Here is a 22,337-nt window from a genome sequence, read left to right as displayed (position 1 = left end):
AAAGTGGGTAGTTGAAAAAATCAAAAGTGCAGTTGACTTTATAAATATGGGCACCATACATAAATATAATTTTCTTTGTAGAACGATTGAATTTCTATAGAGTATTTGCAATTTGTGTGATTTGTCAACCCAACCTAGTATCTAATGAGTAATAGTTATGTAAGTTTACAATTTTTGCTACTTCGATCGATTGATTAATCTATGAAATTTAAATTTAAACAGTGGTGCACGTAAAAGATCCGTATTTTTTTTTTTTTAAATATTTTACCACGCGATAGTCAAAATTCTAAAATATCAATATACGATTTATTCGGTGAGGGGGTAAGTATTATAATCCAAATATATTTCATAAAACAAACTTTTCAGTGTATTTGAGCGGTAGGTAAAAATCCTTAGGACAAGCCCTGTCCGCTAGTACGGACAACTTGCGCGTTAAACTCACTTTGCAGTCGCATTGGTTGTCGCACGACAACGGCGCCGTCTTGGTCCCTCGTTCGTCGCAGGCGCACGGCTTGCAGTCCGGGAACCCGTTGTAGCCGGGGGCGCATTCGTTACACTTGGCGCCACCGTACCCTTTCAGGCAGTTGCACAGTCCCGTACCCTGTGGCACATAAAAACATGGCGATTAATTTCAACAAACGAGGTGTGTTGTACGATGAAAATGACGTACAGTATCCTTGTCGGGTAGGCACACGTTGCCGTCGGACCCGACGGGGTGACAGTCGCAAGGCAAACACGGTACTGGATCGTCGGGTCTGACGTCGTACGGACGATACCATCCGGCCTCGCACACTTCGCAATTCGTGCCCGTCGTGTGTTTCTGAAACGGACGAATTAAACATTAAACATTCACGCGACAACAACAACATATTAACAGCAAGATGTTCCCGTTCGCCTACTCACGGTGCAATTTATGCAAAATCCGCCTCCGGAATACGTCCCGTAGATGTCCAGACTGGACTTCTCTGCGTCCACGATCGGATCGTATTGGCATTCCGTAGCATGGCCGTGACATTGGCATTTCTCGCAAGAAGTCGGACCGGACTTCCACGGCCGCTGGTTGTACAACGGACAACATCTGTCACACCTCGGGCCACACGTATTATGAAGACAATCGCAACTGGGTTCCTGTAAATATATTTATCGACATTGATGACGTCTGTAGCGAAACACATGTACATAATAAAAACATTGGATTTTAATTGAAATCAAAATTCAATACGTCAATAACGCAGTGAAGATATTATTGTCTTAATGATTTATAACGTATGATTTTCCGAAAAAACGTAGATAGAAATTGATTTAATAAGTAAACGATTTACCATGGTAAGTTATCTAAAGTTAACACTTGCAAAACGATCAACTATTATACATTTTTATCTATTTTTTGTAAATGCTTTTTCAAAGTCCGCTGATTCAAAAATAATTATAAATTTACTTCTAATAATTTAAATAATTCATTAAATACATTTTTAACTACAAAATATTAGAAAACAGTAAATTTCTCAAAAAAATGATTGCACTAATATTTTTCTTTGCATGCCCAGTCAGAATGACTCTTAAAAAAAACCCCTGCAATCTAAAAATAATAAATCTATGTAAAATACAATTTATATATATATTCTATCGAATATAAACTTACAGTCTCGATGAGTAAAACTTACTGAATTTTCTGACATCTGTTTACATTTCCTTGCATGGCCGTTGCAAATACATCTCCCAGCAATCAATATATCTTTGATCGAATAGAACAGTTTTCGTTTAAACGAATTGTCTAGCATGGCCATCTTGTCGTTGGGAAAAATGATTTTTTGCAGTCTCAGTCGGATATATTGGGCAGTGGAAAATTCGAAAACTTCAGCTAACGACATGTTAATGGTGTTTTGTCCCTTAAGAAGGTTCATGTGGATCTGTCGAATGAATAATTAAATAATACAAAAATTAAATAACAATTAATAATAATTAAATGGTTAATACTTGTCAATTAATACATAAATAATTAATCAAAATTGTTATTATATATTTTGTACTATGAATATTTTACTTCTGCGTTTTCGTGGGGTTTGAAACGTGAAAATGAAGTGATGCAAGTGGGATCCCGACGAATCTGCACACTTTTATCTTTGTAGAAAGAAGGTTGTACGTTGTATTTCTGGACGCATTCGTCGCCGTTGATGGCGAAATACTGCCATGGCTTGTATTGCATGCCACCGTCTGTCGACCTCTCCAGAATCCAATTGCCGGGTCTCGGCGAAATACCAAATTTAATAATAATCGACGACACTTGATAAACCTAAAACGATAAATGCATCAGATATAGTCGGTGGTTCACTATTTATAGTGAGTTCCAATGGCTCATAATGTATACGAGAATATCAACGATATATTTTTCAAAGTGTTTTAATATTTAATTGTGTTTTTACATAATATAAATACACAAAGCCAAGAACAGAATATTATGATAAACATGTGTAACATATATGCTGTAAACATATTTAATCTTGATCTTTAAGGTTTTGTTTAGTAACACAAATTAAAATAAAACGTAAAACACACACACTCAAACACATACATATTCGGTTGTAAAATTAAAAATAGAAAATTATATAATTTATAGCGTTTAAAAGACAAAAGTAATTACATTCAAATAGTTGTTATAAATTGTTAATAATTGTATCATTCATAATGGCATTTAAAATATCAACGAAACCTAAAAAAAATTCAATGTATATTATTTATAAACACTTCGATAGTGTCCTAGTATAGTATTTATCGCATTAACCTAAATTGTTTTAATTACGACTCAACACTCGACATAACATCAATCATTGTATTATTTTTTATAGTTCCATCATATTTTAAGACAGACAATTGCATATGCATTTATTATTCGGACGATAAAAACTTAATGAGTCGGTGTTTTAATTTTCATATCCATTTATTTATATATATATATATATATATATATATATATATATACATATATTATGCATGATTATGTCCTGTTTATTCGCTTGTGTGAACCGCTTACAAGTATTTTGATATTTTTTTCAGGCTCGTAAATTAAATAGTCATTATACCCGTTTTGCGAGACGGTTTGTTGAACGTTATACGAAAATGTCAAGCAAAATTAATTAATTCTGTGGAAAATTCGGTTCATAAATTTTAAACCCAAATCAAATACTATTTGTACTACGTTTCGTTGTGCAGGACATGACTAGAGGAGAAGATATCAATATCCATTGCACGTCCGTCGAACAGAATATCTGGATACGATATTGTAACGTCTTCGAATTGCATAGTCTTTTCTCCCGTCATGAGTTATATCAAAATAATAATTAAATGTGGAATACAAAAATTGTAAATAATTATTTTGGAATATTTCAAACGTATCACTGTGATTACACTGTGCACTAATGACATGTATAAAAAAAACAAATTCATACTTATGATATTTTTATATTTGATGCTATATATATATACCGTGTTTGTAATAATATAATATGTATATACCATATATAGATCATATATAAAAACATCATTAGTATAAATACGTTTTCTTTTTTTTTTTACATGTCATTAGCAAAATAATCAAATATAACTGTTAACTGATAATGTTAATTTAAACTTTGACAACGAAAAACATCAATATGCTACACACTATTTGTGAATATTTTTCAAGTATAAAACAAAGTTCAGCTTCTATTGATTAGTATTTATATCGTTATTCGTTAATATAAAAATAACAAATTGAGAGGCAAATCGTTATTATGCAGTTGTTTGACAATCCGTGTTATGATTACCAAGTACCAGCACACCGTCACTTCATAAAAATAAAATAATACAATGCACACCCAAAATTGTAATTGCCTTTGAGCAACAGAGGCTCGGGTGAGTTTTTAAAAAAAAAATAAATGTATTATTTGCCTCATAATTCGTATCGCTTGTTTATATTATATTCCATATGATTTGCTCTTATAGTATCCAGCAGCAATCATAACACAAACAACGCAATCACTATTTAATTTTCATCCCGTTACTTTATACCTACGTGAATAAACCGACCGTTTGTTTTGTATTGTTATCTTGATAATGTGATTAAAGATAGATAGTTATATGGTTAAAACAAGTTGTTTTGACTTTCTTGAATAAAATTGGACGTATTAACAAAACCAAAATGCTTAAACGATAATAGTGTTATTATTTTTCTTTTAAGTTGAGAGAAAGTATAAATCTGGTGACACCTTTTACAAAAAAAAAAAAAAACTAAATAATAATGATTGTTAAAGCACTTGAATTATCACATTTAAATTTCAGATTTTGAAAGAATTTCAGTTACTATTGATATAAATTATTATACGATGGTAATGTTTGTACAATGTTATTCGAAAACAAATATGATATTATGAATCCCAATTATTTGCCGTTGTGTCCCACAACAATCACAATTTTAAGTTAGAGGACGATTAAATAAAATATTATTAAGAACAGAATACGTCATACATACTTCCTTGTATTATATTTCGTTATATATGTATTAAAAGCTAACAATGAACCATATTCGAATCGCACTATAGATAAAAGGCTTATTTCACATTTTAGTTAACTAAAACATAAAATAGAAATTTTGTCAAAACTATTGAATTTTTATCAAATAAAACAAAAATTAATTTAAGGAACAAAAAAATAAATATGGTCATTGTTGAGAATTAAAATGAAAAAAAAAAATAATAACAAAAAATATCAACACTATAGTATTTAATAAAAATCGAGACGTTGATAAATAAAATATTGGATTATAATACTTTAATGGTATTTATAAGAATAAATCTTATTAATTTTTCAATTTAATTTTCTAAACACACTATTTTAAGTGAAAAAAATGTTGTAATTATTTGGTCTGAGGCCTGTGTGGGGCACGAAAAAAATGTAACAACGCGTTATATTCGAACACATGATTTGCAAAAGAAATCCGATGAAATACCATTATTTTATATCATTAAACACATACGTCCAATGGGAATATCTCGATAAACACAATAGTACACCACCACATGTATATATACACATGTATACATACGGCTAGGCGGCAGGGTGTAAGGACATTATATCAAGAATGGTATAGAAATAATAATAATTAATTCTGGGTTGTTTTGCGAGTCAAAGTCGTAATCCAACCTATAAATACAAGGGCGCAATGTGTTCGAAGACTGCAAAACTGATTGGAAACACCAAAAACAATTTCTCATTGTGACCAAACCGCCGTGGCTGGTATTATATTAAATACACTCGAAGTACAGATGAGATATACCGATGCGACCGATCGACTTGGTGTACTGTGCCAGCTGTTGCCGTATATACGATAGTGAAAAGGAGAGAGAGAGAGATAGCGGATGGAAAACGATGTATAATAATAATGGAACATTGACGCACGCTTGATCTATACAACACCGAGTATTACCGGCAAATGTAAAAATTATGCTCTCGGGATAAACAAACGGGGTCGGTGCAACGCGTGAATGATTAATGATAAATCCTTTTTTAGAATTTTTCAATTTCTTCTCTATTGCAACGACGAGATGATTTTTTTTAACGGTAAAACGTAAAAACCGAATGAAAGGAACGACCGGCCGCCGAGGAAGGATAATGGCGGTGACGAAGAGGAGGTCCACGCTAACAAACGATAACAGTAATGTAATGATTAAAAATAAAAATCTTTATTGTAATTTCGTTTTTCTTTTGGTCGACTTTCGTTATACAACCCTCGCGCAGTGAATGCCTATTACGGTTTCTGTTCGCATGTGCTTTTCATTACTTTTGTACCCAAATTATTACCAGTAATTTCGTCTTACGAAAAATACAAAATTTAATCTAATCCATAACACACAATATGCCAGTGGAATACGAAATCGCGTATCAAATCCGCAGGAAAATCAGTTCGATTGAGAGATCTGCACGTTCAAACGTTGATTTTTTCTGATTTTTATTATTTTTTCCGTTTCGATGTAACTGTATGTACCAAATCTTGACTATTGTACCAACGCAGCAATAACTATATACTCGTATGTAATATGCTTATTTTAAAATTCTATGAATAATAAAATTGAACTGTACATTTTTAACGAAACGGTATTGTAATAGTATGCAAAGAAGAACAATGTTTGTTTGTCAATGTCATGCTAATAACTAAGGTATAAAACACAAAAAACTTCGGTCTTAATATCTGTCTCGCAGCAATAAAAAGGGGGAAAAATATAAATTCATGTATAAGAGTATATGCTAAATTATATTAACTCAATCCTAATTCAAGCATTATTAATATCAAGCGTGAATATAAATGTTTAAAACGTTTAGAGTTTATCTCTAAAGTATGCCACAAACTTAAATTAATATGGCTGTTATTTTGTTAAATTTTTTAATATTCTTTGAACAATTATTTTGACATTAATATTTTACTTATATACCTAAGCTATTTCGTTTTTTTTAATATTTAATGCTGTATGATAATCATACGATTTATATTTTTAAAAACGAATTTGATTTTTTTGCAAAAATTATTTTTATATTACTAGTAATATTTTGTTGGAGTTAACATTTTTTTTTTGTTGGAGGATTACCTAAATCTGTAAGAGTTTATTATGCCCCGTTTGTTTTACAATTCCAACACGCACATGTCAAAGGTAGAGTAAAATATAAAATTATTTTAAAACAACTCTTGTTATCGTATTACTTATGGGTTTCAGATTTAAATAAGCCAATAAACTGAAACTTTTTCTACAGTTCAAAAGACGGTTAAACTCTTCAAAGTTTCATAATACTATAAGTGATAGTTTTTACTTCCGATGCCTTACATTATTATATTATTGAGATATATATATATATTTTTTTTTTTGCAGAAAATTTACTGAAATATACTCGGTAGCTTTACGAGAGTCGAAAAGTGCAAGGAGTGGTACGACTTAAACATTAAAATACGTGTACAAAGAAGTTTTATAACTTTTGAGAGCATTTTACAGCACTCTTGCTCGCCCTCGTCTATCTGACAGTTCCATTGAACGGTAATACCCTTAATATAGGTCCTCGATGTTTTGGACATGAAATATAATTTTCAACAACAAATTTCTGAACAAAAGGTCAAAAACTCTATTCTCAGGTAAAATTTGCATACATACACATACATACATACATGCATGCATGCATATATGTATATATAATATGCATTAAAACTATTAGGAACTAAAATAAATTAAGTCGGTTTCTGAAACTTCTGAACACTATAAATACATACAATGGCCAACAATATATATATGATGAAATAATTATAACTTAAAGCTTTGATATGATGGTATTTAAATCATTTTTGTTTCATTTTAATTCGAATAAAGTTTGTTAGTTTATTTTAAATGATAGTTGAACCATTATGAATTGCATATATATTAATAGAAATAATTTGTTTACAATATCTATTCGAAATAACATATTAATTTAATTTCTTGTGGGGTACACGAGGGTACACGATACATGTGCAAGTATAAACATAAGAATCATAGAGTCCAGTAGTATTATGTTATAGGAATTCAGATAGATTCAATTCCGTGAGTTATTCGTGTTATATGTTTAAATTTGAATGTAATTATGAGCGATTTTATTTGAGATACATCAGATGTAATTTACATGACCGTGAATTTTAATGAATATAAAGTATAAAAATATAGATGAGTATAATGATTTTAAATATAAAATAAAATTCATGGGTATTAACATTTTGCAATGAAAATATTAGAGAGATACAATATTTTAATTAAACAATTTATGTATTATATATTTATATTCATTAACTTAATATTATCAATGATAATTTACTTTCCACCAAAAAAAAAAAAAAAAAGCCCAGAGCTTATTATCTTGATATAAGAAGTAAATTATCGATTATCGAGTAGCCAAGTTTTAAATATTTCTCAAGTTTTCAATTAAATAGCAGAGATTAATACATTACTTAAATATATTTAAATATGTATCAAAAGTCTATAATATCGAAAGCCATCAACTTGTATTAATAATAATAAATTATAAGATTCTTAAGTAACTATTGAATGATTTCAATTAATAATTCAATGATTGAATGATAAGTATTAAGGTAAATTGTTTATAAACATTTTATCCCTCGAATTGTAATGAAATCGTAAGAAAATTCATAAGTTTTAATCCTCGAGAATACGTGTTACACCGTTATAAGAATGCAGTTATAAGAATTGTTTGAAAATTATATTAGACAACATTATAAATGTGACTGGTTTTGTGTACCGTATTGCGTTATAGAATTACCAATTTATATACAAATTATGTAACGCTTTTGGAATACAGTACAAATTTAAAAATAAAATGTTTGTGGATATACTAAAAAAAAAAAAATAAAAAACCATTATTGTATAAGCCAATATATTCCGCATTAATCGGAGTCGAATATAAAAAGTAAATGTCATAGGACATCTTAAAAGCAACTCTACATTGAAGTGTGGCCCATAAAATTATAACAATGAATTCCATTAAAGATGAAAAGCAACTTGAAGTGTTTAGTACACAAATATTCGTTACTATAATACAACGTATTAATCAATAGGAAAAAAAAAATGATTTCTTATGTATTTATGCAATTCACTTAGCCTCTTGGAAGTTAAAACTGTGTTGGGGCAAAAGTTCTACAATTACTGGGATTGCATTTTTATGTTGAAGTCGACACTTTTGGTAACTATTACCACTAGCTATTACTATTTGTTGGCTCACAACCAACTAATTGACCGCTTTTGTCCCGATTTATTGCAGTCACGATGCTAAGATGTTTTTTATATCCCGCAAATGGCTCGTGTGTATTAATAATTAATAGTTATTATACATATGTAACACTATATCATTATGATGTACAGCATCTAAAATAAGGCGTACTAATTAAAACGAAATCGTTTAACTATTTCCGTTGATAATTTAGTACAAATATTAAGTGTTTATAAACCCCCTTGTTATTTTTTTATAATTTACTTCAATCGAGTTCAATTTATTGCACATTATCCAGTTAATCTTACTAATTATTCGTAATACAAGATTTCTCGTAATAATTACTATTCACCAGCTCCGGTGTCCTATGTAGGATTTTTTCCAGAAATATAATTTTTGAAGCATTCGATTTTCAATAATTGAAATTAAACGATTAAAATAGTTTGGCACGAAAGAATTTATACACATATACGTATTCAAATGATGGAGACAAGGTTAAATTACAATTTGAAATGTGCAAGAGTAATGAAATATCAAACATGATTAATTATAAGTTCTCGTACAATTAGAAATAAATGCCCCGAACGGTTGAACTAAAGTTGTATATTAATTTTTTTTTCAACTCAAAAAAAACACTAATCGAATAATAAATTAATACTATATTGAATACGTTTAAAGTTTGTAGATCAATATTAATAAAGAAAAATGTTGAAGTTTTATAATTGAAAAAATGTAAGCTCATGATATTTTTTCTTCATTCCTGTAAAATTAGTAAAACCGATATAATAATGCTTAAAATACCGCAAAATACGTTATACGTAAAAAATTAAATGCAAAGAACACATCATTTATTTAAGTTATAATCGATAAAAAGAATAAAATATTAAGGGTTTAGCTTTTTTTTTCTTTCGAATCACTGTGAGTTTTTGTAAACTAATTCAGTAAATTAGTATTATTTCCACAAACGCATAATTATAGTATCGTACTTATTTGCGAACAAAGCGTAGACTACTGGGTCCAGGGGTCAAGGCTGTAAATAGGTTTGGCAAAGTCGTACAGACAGTTGTATTTGTCATGCATGAGTTTCGCGTCATTATACCGTGATCTACGACAGAACCACAGACCACTACAACGTTAAAAAATTTAATTCAGAATTCCACTGTTCAGTGTACGATTTTTATAATTCAATATTCGTTAAAAAGTAATGTCTAAAGAATACAAGATGAACACGTTAAACATCCATCAAACCCATATTATGTATTGTGGCATAAAATATAAATGGAACATTTTGAAAAATGTTTTCTTGATATATCATTATATAACATCGTAATACTTTATTTTATTTTTTATTTTTTAATATGACCTATTGTAGCCGTAATCAGACCATGATGGGTTTAATTTTAATAATGTAAAAATAATACATTATTATAATTAGTTTGTGAATCAAAATTTTATTTTTAAGTATTGGTATTATGGGGCAGGAGTGTGATTCATTTTCGGTCGAAAACATAGTTCACGACTTCAATCACTACGCCCATTATAATGTTCTGATATTAATTTTGGAAGCAGATTTAAATTCGTCACTAAATTTATCTAATAAACTACTATGCTTTGACAATTTAATTTTTCTAATTTTTTTTATTCAAATCTCTCTCACTATTATCTTACATGTTTATATTACACTTATAAATAACGTCTATCATATATATTACTATGTATTACAATCGAGTCTTAATTATTGTCACGGCATTATATAATATACCCGTAATATTTTATTTTTATGACCTTCGCCGGTTATTACTCATATGTGTATGTTTTATTTCACGAATTGTATTTATTGTACTCATTATCTTGTATATTGTGCGCTATGATTTTTAAGGTATCATAATTTATACGGGAATCAGTGGCGTATACATAACTTTTGTATGGAGGGGAAGGATAATTTGCTAACAATTTTTGTTTTATCATTATTTTTTTACGTTTCTAACGTCCTCATATTAAGAACATTATTTTATAATATTTAAAAAAAAGCTTGGCAGAGATCTGACTCCCACATTCATTCCTTGTAAACGCCATTGACGGGAATCTATAAATTAATTTGAAAAAAAGACAATTGTGTAATGGATAAGCTGACTAAATCGTCACGAAATTACCGGAAGATATGTTTTTCCTTCTCTGCAGTTTTCTTGCAGTTTTCGCAAATTATTACAAATCGAAAAAAAAAAATAATAATAATAATAAGTTAAGTTAAAAGATGCCGATAAGAAAAAATCACTACCTAATCAAATATCGTACTTGTATAGCAAGTCAATCGTTTTTTAAACGGGAATTGTATTGTTCTCTAGGCTATGTCATAATATTATATAATACGTAAATAAATCACGTACAGATTTGTCCGCTTGACGTAATACTGTTTGTAATACCTGCGTCTACCGATTATTTTGCTTTGCAAAACGTTTGACCGTGCGGACGAAATACGTCGAATGGCTTTAGATGACCACCCACATGTGTTGTCTCCGTCTGACAAACGTACAACGCAGCGAATTTGCGACAATACTAAAAAAAGCACGGAAATACGATAATACCATCAAAATGAATTCCAATTTTTACGTTAAACCCTCTTTAAATTCTGTTATCTGAAAAAAGTTCACGAAAATAGATATTTCGTTGAAAAGAAACAACATCGTTGTATATTTTACATACAAAACTAATCTTTACTGCACGAAATGTTAGCCAAATATGTAATTATAAGTAATAAAATATAGATATTATGTTTCATATTAAATCAATTAAAATAATAAAAAATATAAAAACGATAGCGTGTATATACTATACACTCCTGACCTAATAAATTGTATAGAATTTTTTTTTTTTTTTTTTACTCTTTGCCGAAGAATTATCTGAAATTCTGTTGAAGTATTTTTGTTTTTTATGAAAATGCTCGCACTTATTTAAATAATAAAATATAGCTTTTTTTAAATATCAATAGTTTTTCAACCTGTTATTCGGAAACACAATATTTCAATATTTATTCGTTAAATAAAAATAAAAAAAGAATTAAGTAGAAATGTATTTTTAATTACACACGGCAGGTATTTTAGAAACATTCAAAATCAGTAACCTAGCACATAAGAAATATTGTATGTTTTTATTTTATTCTTAATTAATCTAATAAAAATAATATAGGGTTTATAAGATTTTTTTTTTTTTAGTACTCAGTGGATCGCAAGTCATGGCTTTTTGTCTCTGTCTACTACATACGAAACAAAGGATTAATACGTTTTCTGTTTTCGACTCGGCGATCAATCAAATGTGATAAGGATTTTGAAATTGAATTCGTCGTAAACTTCAATTTCGATGGACGACTTGTTTGACTTAGTCTGCCAACATTTCACGGAAGATAATTAAATGGATAGGAAACACAAAAATCGACAAAAATTAACTATTTTCGTACGTTAAGTACAACATTATAAAAATGTGGTTGGAGTCGAAAAACGTTATACGGCAGATTCGAATTAGTTTTTGAAACCCCTCTATCGCGTCAATCGATCGATCGGGATACGTTGGAAGCCGAAGACGTGTAAACAGAAATAGAGAATCGTGTTTCGCAACATCCTCAAGGATAAATTTATTTTTCCCGTGCTCCTCCCCCGAGGGGACACCTGCCCAACCCAATCTTGGCGATTTCGCACACGGTATCGTCGGCAGTTTTCAACCCCCAGTTCGGGTTGGCTGTCGATTGCGCGTTAACCGTACGATACTCGATTCACCGAGGAGAAAAATAAAAAGAGGAGTAGAATAAACGGTAAAAATCTGACGGACAAACGTAATGCGTTAATTTTTTTTTTTATATCTATTTTTTTAATACGATACCTGTTTCAGGTCGACGGTGATCGTCACGTACTGGTACCGGTCGCCGTTGTGCAGCGAAGGGCTCTGCCACCACGTGCCGGTCGCGTTGTCTACCGCGTTGGCCGGTCCATGGGTCTTGGCCGGGTCGCCGGACCTGGCGTCACACACGCCGCACTGCTGCGCCGAGCCGTATCTGCAGTACACTTCTGGTCCGTTCTCCGTTTCGCCACAGGTGGCGTTCGCCGTCACCGAGGCCCGCGAAGCCACGTTGAATATCTGCGGGTACAGCGTCTTGTCGTTGTGACCGCCGCCGCCTCCGTCTACGCACCGACCACATGGAAAAAACCGAATCATTATAACGTTCACTCGATAAAAAAATGTTGCCGCGACAACGACGAGGGGGTAGGACACCGCCGAATCAAAAGGAGGTATTGTTGAAGTTGCAACATTCGAACACATCCAAACGGTGATGACGAATAAAGAATAATTCAAAAGTTTTGCCGGTACAACAGTAATAATAATAATGATAACGGATCACGCCAGGAGTGTATCCAGGAACTTTTTATTGGGGGGAGTGGGGTTCAGTAGATTTAAACTTAATATTCGTAAAAATATAGCATATGTTTAAACGATGAAATCAATCGATGTATTGTGTTTAAACAAATGCAAAATATTAAACATTATTAATAAAATACATAGTACATATTATATTCAAATTTTCAGGGTTAAAATAGCTGATAACTGCTAATTACAGTACTATATCAATTTTTCTTTTTCCTTTTATCAATGTACCAATGCATTCAACACTTCTCTTTTTCTGTATTAACTTCAATTGTCCTGTTAATATTTACCTGTTTCATATCATTATTATTATTGATTAACGCCCATTCGGTCAAAAAGTATACATAAATAATACTATATAAGTTTACTATCACAGGTTCATGGGGTGGGGGGTTTCTAACCCCCAAACCCCCCATGGATACGTCACTGGATAATGCGAGCAATGATGGGTTCCCCTATCGTTTTCGACAAACTTTATCGTGCCCCATCCCGTCGTCTTGGCGATTCGTAGGACAGAATTGAAAATAAATAGAAACGGCGGAAGTTGCTAGGGTATTATAAAACCGTATTCAATGGACGTTTGTAATATTATCGTAGCAGCGCATGCGGTATTAAACTTAACAAGATCGCGAGAGACACTGATGCACGAGGCGGGAAACTTTTAATTACTAGAATGCCAGTGTTTAGACCTCGCAAATCCATCGGATCAGGAGACAACAACTAAAACTACGCAACGCATACGAGACACTATTACGGATACTGCGATGTAATGAAGTTAGTCGTGGCTGTATGGACATATCATGTTGAGACATATTATGTTAAGAATCGAAATATAAGTGAGTTAGACAGCAGATGAGAATTAAAATCAACATAATACAAATCATGTGATATACATTTATATATATATATATATATATGTGTGTGTGTGTGTGTGTATACATTTATATTTATATTTTCATAGGCATTCGCACGGTTGTGGTCGGGTGGGTCACCCCCCCTCTCTGCAGACTCTGGCTTTTTCTTCAATAAATGTATATCTATACTATACAAGAAAGCGAACATTTTTACATTTTATATGAATAAAGTAAAGCCAGTTTTAATCATATAATATAGAATTGATATCTGTGAATAAATGTAATAAAGTTATTAGTTATTAATCAGACTAATCAGAACTTGCATATAATATAAAAATTAAAGATGTAATTGATACATTCAAAAACCTTACTCCCGTGGACAGAAGGATGGAGTTGTAAATAGTATAATAATATGTAAATAAGGATTTCTTAGATATAAATTGTGCAAGTTTAAATAGTATTTATTTTTATATTTGCATATTGAATTAAATAAATAATTTATAAGATTTAAAATATTTACCCTGCAATCAAAGTCTGCGCACGCCTATGTATATATACATATTATATATAGAGAGAGGGATAAATGTTTTCTCAATACTTTATCGAATAACTATTAATTTTAAACACAAGAATATAACATTTTAAAAAGTCTCGATCGAAATGGTACGAGAACAACCAGTAGTTAATTCCCAGTTCGAGGAATTCGTTGGCTAGGGCAATAGTTCCTAATAAGCGTGATCTACGGTTGTATTAAAAAATTGAACGAGATAATGAACAAAAAAAAAAAATGTTTCACACGTCTTATAAAATATTTGAAAATTCAATCTATTGATCTAATGAATCTAATTTAATTTAAGTAAGTATTGTAATTTATTATGATTGCAGGTAGTTGTAGTTGTGTTGTACGTAAAATGAAGATATTTAAAGAGTTAAACTAAATAAATCTCTTTACGTTGTATTTTTTGAAAAAACTTTTGTTTATAATTTTACAAAAATAAGTTTTTAAATTAAATAAATCATAGAAATATATTTTTTTTCGTCATAGGTACTTACAAAAATAGGTCCCTGATCCGATTTAAGCTATAGCTAAGTTATCGTACGAGTACAAAACAGGCAAAAGTGCAGGTGTAAAGATAGCAGAATGGCGACTAGGATTCTTAGAAAAGTCAATTAAACAAATTTTTTTCACGTCAAAACTCAAGTCTTAGAGTTATTATTTCTTGAAAATTTTCAATGTTTTCACATAGATTATTATGAGGTTGTCGGTGTTTTTATCGGTATCCCGCACACGTCCGTTTGTTAGTTCATAACTTTCGTCTGAATCCAAAGAATGTTAGGAAACATATTTGAAACGTAAACTATTGAATTCTTTCGAATAATTGCAAACGACTGACAATGCAATCACAACCGTACCTATTGGTTAGTATACTTATCGTACACTGTAAATATCCGTCTCCTGTCACACGTATCTATTGAGTATTCGGTCGCATGTGAATACAACCTATGTACAATGATATCATTAAGAATGTAACAGTATACCACGTGAAACTGATCGAAAACAATAGAGGATGGTACATCATTTTTACGTGTTCCCATACATCAATCAGTGACATATACTTTTGAATGATTGATTTTTATTTCCGGTAAGAAACACATTTCGATTGGCAAGTGATTATTGTTAAGTTTGCGTGCTTACGTATAATGAAGACTTCCTGAATGATATATTAGAACTTACGAGGCAAACGTTCTTTCGCAAATTGTTCTCATAATAATGAATAAACCTATTTGTAATTAGGTTTTTTTTTTACGTTCAATCGATAACGTAGTGAGAACAGTTAAGCCATTCTAAAAATATTAATACGGCTATAACGGCTCACGAGTTTTTCGTCGGAATTCGTGGAACGATACTGGCTTTTAAATTTTTGTTCAACGTCACTTTTTCGGTTTGAGACGTTTAATACAATACTGAATTGTTGTGTGATAACGGGAATAAAATTAATTTCAAACTCCTACATTATGTGCACCTTATTTCAAGAAGTGGAGTAAAAAAAAAAAAAAAAAAAATATGGCAATAATTAAAGCGATACCTGTACTGTATTTTGTTTTTAATTATCCAGGAAAACAATTCAGGGATATTATAGTGCTTTAAAATTTAAGCTTTCTTTATTATATCCTAAGAGAATGAAAAATACGTTTTAAAAAGTCGTAGTAGACAAATAAATATATAAGCGTACTTTGACAATTTTCAGATATAAAGAAATTAATTTTACATTGTCTACGTCATATGTATAATTCCTTTTTCGGTAATTTCTAGTAAAAAGTACAATTTTTTTAAAAAACAAATGCAAAAATAGTGTTTTTTTTTTTCGTATCGTTATTTGTAATTGTATATTTTTAAATAGATATATCATAGTACTATATTGATGTTAAAATTATTCATTAGAAAAAATTTAACAACGTTTTCAAAAACCTTATTTGTTTTAAAACATATTATACATGATTGGAAAATAATTTTTTGTAACGTCGCGCGCGTGTTCCGGTCAAAGAAAACAAAGAGCCGTACTACTATCTCAGAATAGACGATATTATATTCATATAAATCGTAGAGGTAAATCATTTATTATCTTTTCGTAGCAACAAATTGAGTTGAATTGAACGATAAAATCAAAACAATAGCCCAACGTAAGGATTTTATCGAGATGTACACCCACTGTTATGATGTAGTTAGTTTTTCATTTCAAGTAGTAATACGTAAACATCATATTTTATTGTTCTTTTGTTCCTCAATAATACCGAGCATACAACTTATATAATACATATCCTATCGGAATAGTATCATGAATATTAATGATTCCAAGAAACATATGGTGAATTGAGTATTTTCTGTAGTATTTATTGCAGTAATATAAAATTAAAAGTCTATGCACATTAATATCATACATTTGTGATTTGACTATTTGAAATAATCGTATTGTAATAGAAACGTTAAATGTAAAAACATAAAATTTGCATCATCCCGAATTTCGTGCACTGCTATAGATCATGTTGATTAAAGATTATTAGGAAGGTTATGTCAAGAACAAGTACACGCTGTAATTGTTAACATCAGCTAGAAACCTAGTTCAAGCGATGAACCATAAGGTTGCGATGGAAGTTATTTCGATATCGAAGAAGACAAATGTAAGGTTATTTAAAATTAAAATATTATTTTTTAGGATTCTTCCATTTTTCAATATGAACAAAATAATTTATACAGAATCGGGTAGTATAATGTTATTATTTTTGTATAACTTAAACGCGTGCATTGATATATGTATATACGTAAATTAATAGCGTGCTGAAAGTACTTCTCTATTTTTTTTGTATTAATTGATTATAAATGTATTACAATTAGATAATGAGATTTAATATTTTGCCGTTTCCTATTGCAGTCTGTACATTTCACGAATATTGATCACTACAGTGTAATAGTCCTCAGTATTTCTATTGACCTTAATAAATAATAACATTAACTTTGTATGGTTTTATAATTTTTCATCATAAAATTTGTGTTATTATTTTTTCGATGCAGATTAATTAATTCAAATAAGCATGTACGTATACCACATTTCAGAGTAATAATTATTATTGTTAGTTTTAAAACAACTTCATGTTATTCAACGTCGAAAAATGTTGAAAAGTAATATATTTTATTACAATAATGTATATTTTCACATATTATTTAAGGTAAAGTGAGATATTTTCGTGGAATAGGAATTTTCGTGAAATTATTTGTTAAACGCATAATATAATTCCCTATTACACGATTGATTTGAAAATTACATTGATTCTTAAAATGACATTTTTAAGGATCAATGTAATTTTCTAGTCAATCGTGTAATAGGGAATCACATTATACGTTCAACAAATAGTATCATAAAATTGCCTATGTCACGAAAATACATTACTTCACCCTACTAGTACTGATCAATAACATGTTATCGTCATTTAAATATACATTTTTGAAAAGAGAACAACGATAAATATACTGTGTAACGATGAACACCACGATTTACATGAGGCACAAAACAGATTGTAATACAAATATTATAGGTATCTATAGTTTTAAAATGATTTTATATTTCATCATTTTTAAGGTTTAATGGATTTTATATAACGTATATACTTTAATAATGTATGCATTTGATGGATCGTTTATTATTTTTATTAATATTAGCATGTTAAAACAAATTAAGCACGTTCACCCTTTTATTAGTGTATTTAAAAATAGGTAACAAAATAATAAAATATATATATATATATATATAAAAGCGGTAAACTCATTTTTATACATTTTACTTATAGTTTGTTTAGTTATGAATTTGAAAAACCGGAGGAAAACAAAAGTAAATTATCGAAAAGTTTGAGTTCCTATTTAATTTCTAAACAATATAAACACTAGCTTTGTTTTTACACATTTTATAATTTATTATTTTGTTACATTATTTTAAAAGTGACATGGCTGATAAATTAGACAATATATATATATATATATATATATATATGTATTTTAGTGTTAATGTATGAAATTCTGTAATTCAATAAAATAACTAATTATTCTATAGAATTATGGGTAATTTCAGTTAATGTATTGAATGAATCCATAAATACATACTTCAACTAGTAATTCTACATACTAACTAGATATTTTACAAACTAACAATAAGGGTTGAGTTAATGTATTTAAAACGATTATTATATTAAATATAAATATTAATTTATTTCACGTCAATTTATTAGAATTATTAAAACCTTAAATTACAAATAAAAATAAAAAATCAATGGTTATCAATAGTTTTTTATTATTATAAAAAACTATTATTATTATTAGTATTATTCTTATTAAGTTTATTCTATTATTATAGTTACTATTATTAAATTATTATTATTTTTTTTTTACAATTTACAATTTATTTATTAGAACACGAACTTTTTGGATAGCATTTAGAGTTATAAAGTAAATTATTTTTTAAACATATACACCGTTTTGTGGTGCACTTTTGTTAACATGTGCATTTGAAAAACACATGACCATTACCTAGTGATTGAGATTCGGACGCCTTTCGAATACAAATATCAACATTTGGGACGTCACTAAGGGTAATAAACTAAATTATGACCTCGCGTAAAGTTGTTTTACAATTTCTTCATTTATTAAAAAATCATATTTTTCTTTCAGCAAAAACGAGCTTTTATTACGTTTTGTTGTCGTAATTTTTATAATTTTTTCAAATTTAATTTTCATTATAAAGCACACTTTAGTTATTACGCAATACAACATTGAAAATTATCAAACTAACTAGTAGGTAGAATCGCGGTACACTGTCATACGAATGTCTACGCTGAATGGTGTGGTTCATTTTTATCATATCGTATTGTTTTTATTAATAAAACGACAACGGGAACAAATCTTGTATTTTATCTAATCCAGTACCGGTGCTCTATCGATAACAATTTCATTCATTAGCGAAACCCAATCGATATTCTATGTATTAACTAGTAAAACCGTGTAATTTATACGTATATTAATGTACATATTTAGGAATTTTATAGAATAATTAGTTATTTAATAAAATAAAGTATTACATACATTACCACTAACACATATATATATATATATTAATAATTGTAAACTTTTAGTTACAATTAAATTATTTCCGCAAATTTATATAGTGGATAAAATAAACTGGAAATATTTATTAATACATATAAATATTTTAATTGGTTGTTTGACGAAATCAGAATAGGACTGAAATACATTTAAAATATATTATCCTCGTGTGTTACATTTTTACATTTCCACGGTAAAACATTTTAATTACCATGAATTTAATACTAAAATAACTTAATTTGAAAATATCAACGGATAAAACTTTTTACTTTTAATTAATTTTTTCATAGTATAAATAATAATAATCATTATAATAATAGAAAATATAATCATTTTGAACTAGTAAAAATGTATTTATGATTTTTTTATTTAAACGAGTTGTTTGCTAATTATAATATTACTTTTGAAAGGCAGGGAAATGTAGTATTACCATGTTATAAAATGTACATTTTATTTTATAGTTTATAAACGAACACGTCACTTTTTAAATAAAACTTTTAAAACAAATATTAACACATTCACATAAATTATGAAATGTACATTTCAGTTGTTAATAATTATAATTATGAAGAAAGTGAACGACGGTTCCTATACCAGGTGCACGTATAGAGTTGTACTCAGTATTCAAAATTACCACTGTTATGGTAAGTACGTAATGTAAAATGTACATAATGCAATATCGGACGTTTTTATGTACAAACAACTATAATTGTAATATCATGAATTATGATCGTCGAGAAAAATGTTTATTTTTAATATTCCTATTGCATGGCAAGTTAGAAGATTTCCATGTTATTCGTTTGTAACGCAATGTGTTTGAAAAAGAAATACATAATAACAGAGGAAATAAATATAAGCGACAACTGCATGTACATTGCACGTAACAAAATATCATTCCTATACCATTAGATCAATCTGTTTTACCTAATATGTAAAATGTAAAATTATAGACTGCAGTTACCGTAGTATATTGAATTATTGTTTTATAACATGGTATTGCATTATTTTAAAGTTAACATATTATAAATTAAAATAATTCTACAAAACGTGTTACATTTATTTCAAACCGTATTTTTATTTGACTTAGTAATTATTATTATTGAGTTTACTGAACTGTATATAGGTAAGCTCTATTTATAACATATATATACAATTATGTTACTCATAAAATAATATATTACTTTTAAATAATATACACACTTTCGAACAGTTTTTTCAAAAGGTGCTATTCTTGGATTGGTAGATTTATCGGTTACATGTTGGTATTGAACAACAATTTTTTTTTTGTGTTTTTGTACAGGCAAAGTTTGGATATTATTTATTTGTTTATAATGAAGAAATAAATATATAATGTAATAAAAAAAAATAATTTGTCATTTAATTTAGACAACCTAGTAATTTATTTCAATTAATTATTGTTTAAGGATGCGATTAATGTTCAAAAACTGTGCATTAATAAAACACACCAATAAGAAAATACATGATTCAAATGGTAAATGTTGATGATTGTCGGCTTAACAAAGAATGTCACACGGTCTTATCAGCGTGTATAGCTGTAGGACAATTTGAGCTGTCGTGGGGTCACGAACAGAGTAATTTCTCAACTCCTTTGATACGTTAAAATAATAAATATTTCATTGTAAATAAAAAACCATTACACAGTCGTCGGTACCTCAATCGATTTGAAAATCTTATTTGTTCTCATTGGGATAAATCAAATACATAGACGTTACACTGCAACATAGTTAATTGTACTACTCCATTTATACTGTTTTTATACATTATAATAAACACTATGGTACCGGTAATAAATATGAATAAACAAAGCCAATTCGTTGGTTTTTGAGAAAACAGTTTTTTCGGTCAAAGTTGCAAGTTCAGAGACGCACTTTAGGAACTTTACACTGTCAAAATACGCATAATAATTTAAACAGTAAAGTTTTGATTTCATACAATAATAAACATTTATTTGACGTTTGGTGATACTATGATTAAAGGTATAGTACTACTCATATTATAATTTAAATTATGTAAAGACGATTCCAAATAAAAATATTGATTAACAAAGCTAAAAAAATTCATAAAAAACAGTAATTTTGAAAATAATAAGGTATTTAATTGTATGTATTCGTTTTCTAAATCATGGATGTACTGATATAGCTTAATCAGGTAAACAATATTGTACACAAAATTTCGTGACAATATATTTTCATCAGAATTATATTATTATTTGATTTTTATTAGGTATTATAACTTGAAAAAAAAAATAATTTAAATAAAATAATGGTACGCACTTGTCAGTGTTTTTTGGTACTCAAATATCGAATGATATAATATGTTCTAATTGTTTGCAAGAAATCTGTCATTATACAGAGAGGTAAGAATTTATCATATATAGACAGAATTTCTTGTATACAATTTGCAAAAGTAATGACGTAATTCAAATAAAGTATATACACGTGAAGTTACTCTATAGAAACCGAATTACAGAGCCGGTTATATAATGTCTACGTAAAAGGCAGTGGTGCACGCAGGGGGGGAAGTTAAAGGGTTGTAACCCCCCCCCCCCCCCCGAAATCTTCTAAGATGTCTAGGTTAAAATTTACAAATTTTACAAGTTTGAAATATGAAGAGCTAGAAAATCAATG

The 22,337-nt window shown here is 29.2% G+C and overlaps 1 protein-coding gene across 2 annotated transcripts in view; it reads right to left on the bottom strand.

Annotated features, from left to right (window-relative positions):
* Positions 1 to 22,337, bottom strand: part of LOC112692256 (laminin subunit alpha-1) — a 55,000-nt gene that overhangs the window by 14,518 nt on the left and 18,145 nt on the right. For both annotated transcript variants that reach the window (XM_025566864.1, XM_025566865.1), the window contains exons 2-7: positions 12,646 to 12,944; positions 2,045 to 2,293; positions 1,665 to 1,910; positions 904 to 1,128; positions 671 to 820; positions 443 to 601 (exon numbers count right to left, since the gene is read on the bottom strand). In XM_025566864.1, coding sequence (XP_025422649.1) covers positions 443 to 601; positions 671 to 820; positions 904 to 1,128; positions 1,665 to 1,910; positions 2,045 to 2,293; positions 12,646 to 12,944 — 1,328 coding nt within the window. The remainder of the gene's footprint in view (positions 1 to 442; positions 602 to 670; positions 821 to 903; positions 1,129 to 1,664; positions 1,911 to 2,044; positions 2,294 to 12,645; positions 12,945 to 22,337) is intronic.

The sequence above is a fragment of the Sipha flava genome, unplaced genomic scaffold (assembly GCF_003268045.1).
Source record: "Sipha flava isolate LNK unplaced genomic scaffold, YSA_version1 71_pilon_pilon, whole genome shotgun sequence".
Lineage (NCBI taxonomy): Eukaryota > Metazoa > Arthropoda > Insecta > Hemiptera > Aphididae > Sipha > Sipha flava.
Note: the sequence above shows the minus strand (reverse complement) of the source record. Positions and strands in the feature narration are given on the sequence as shown.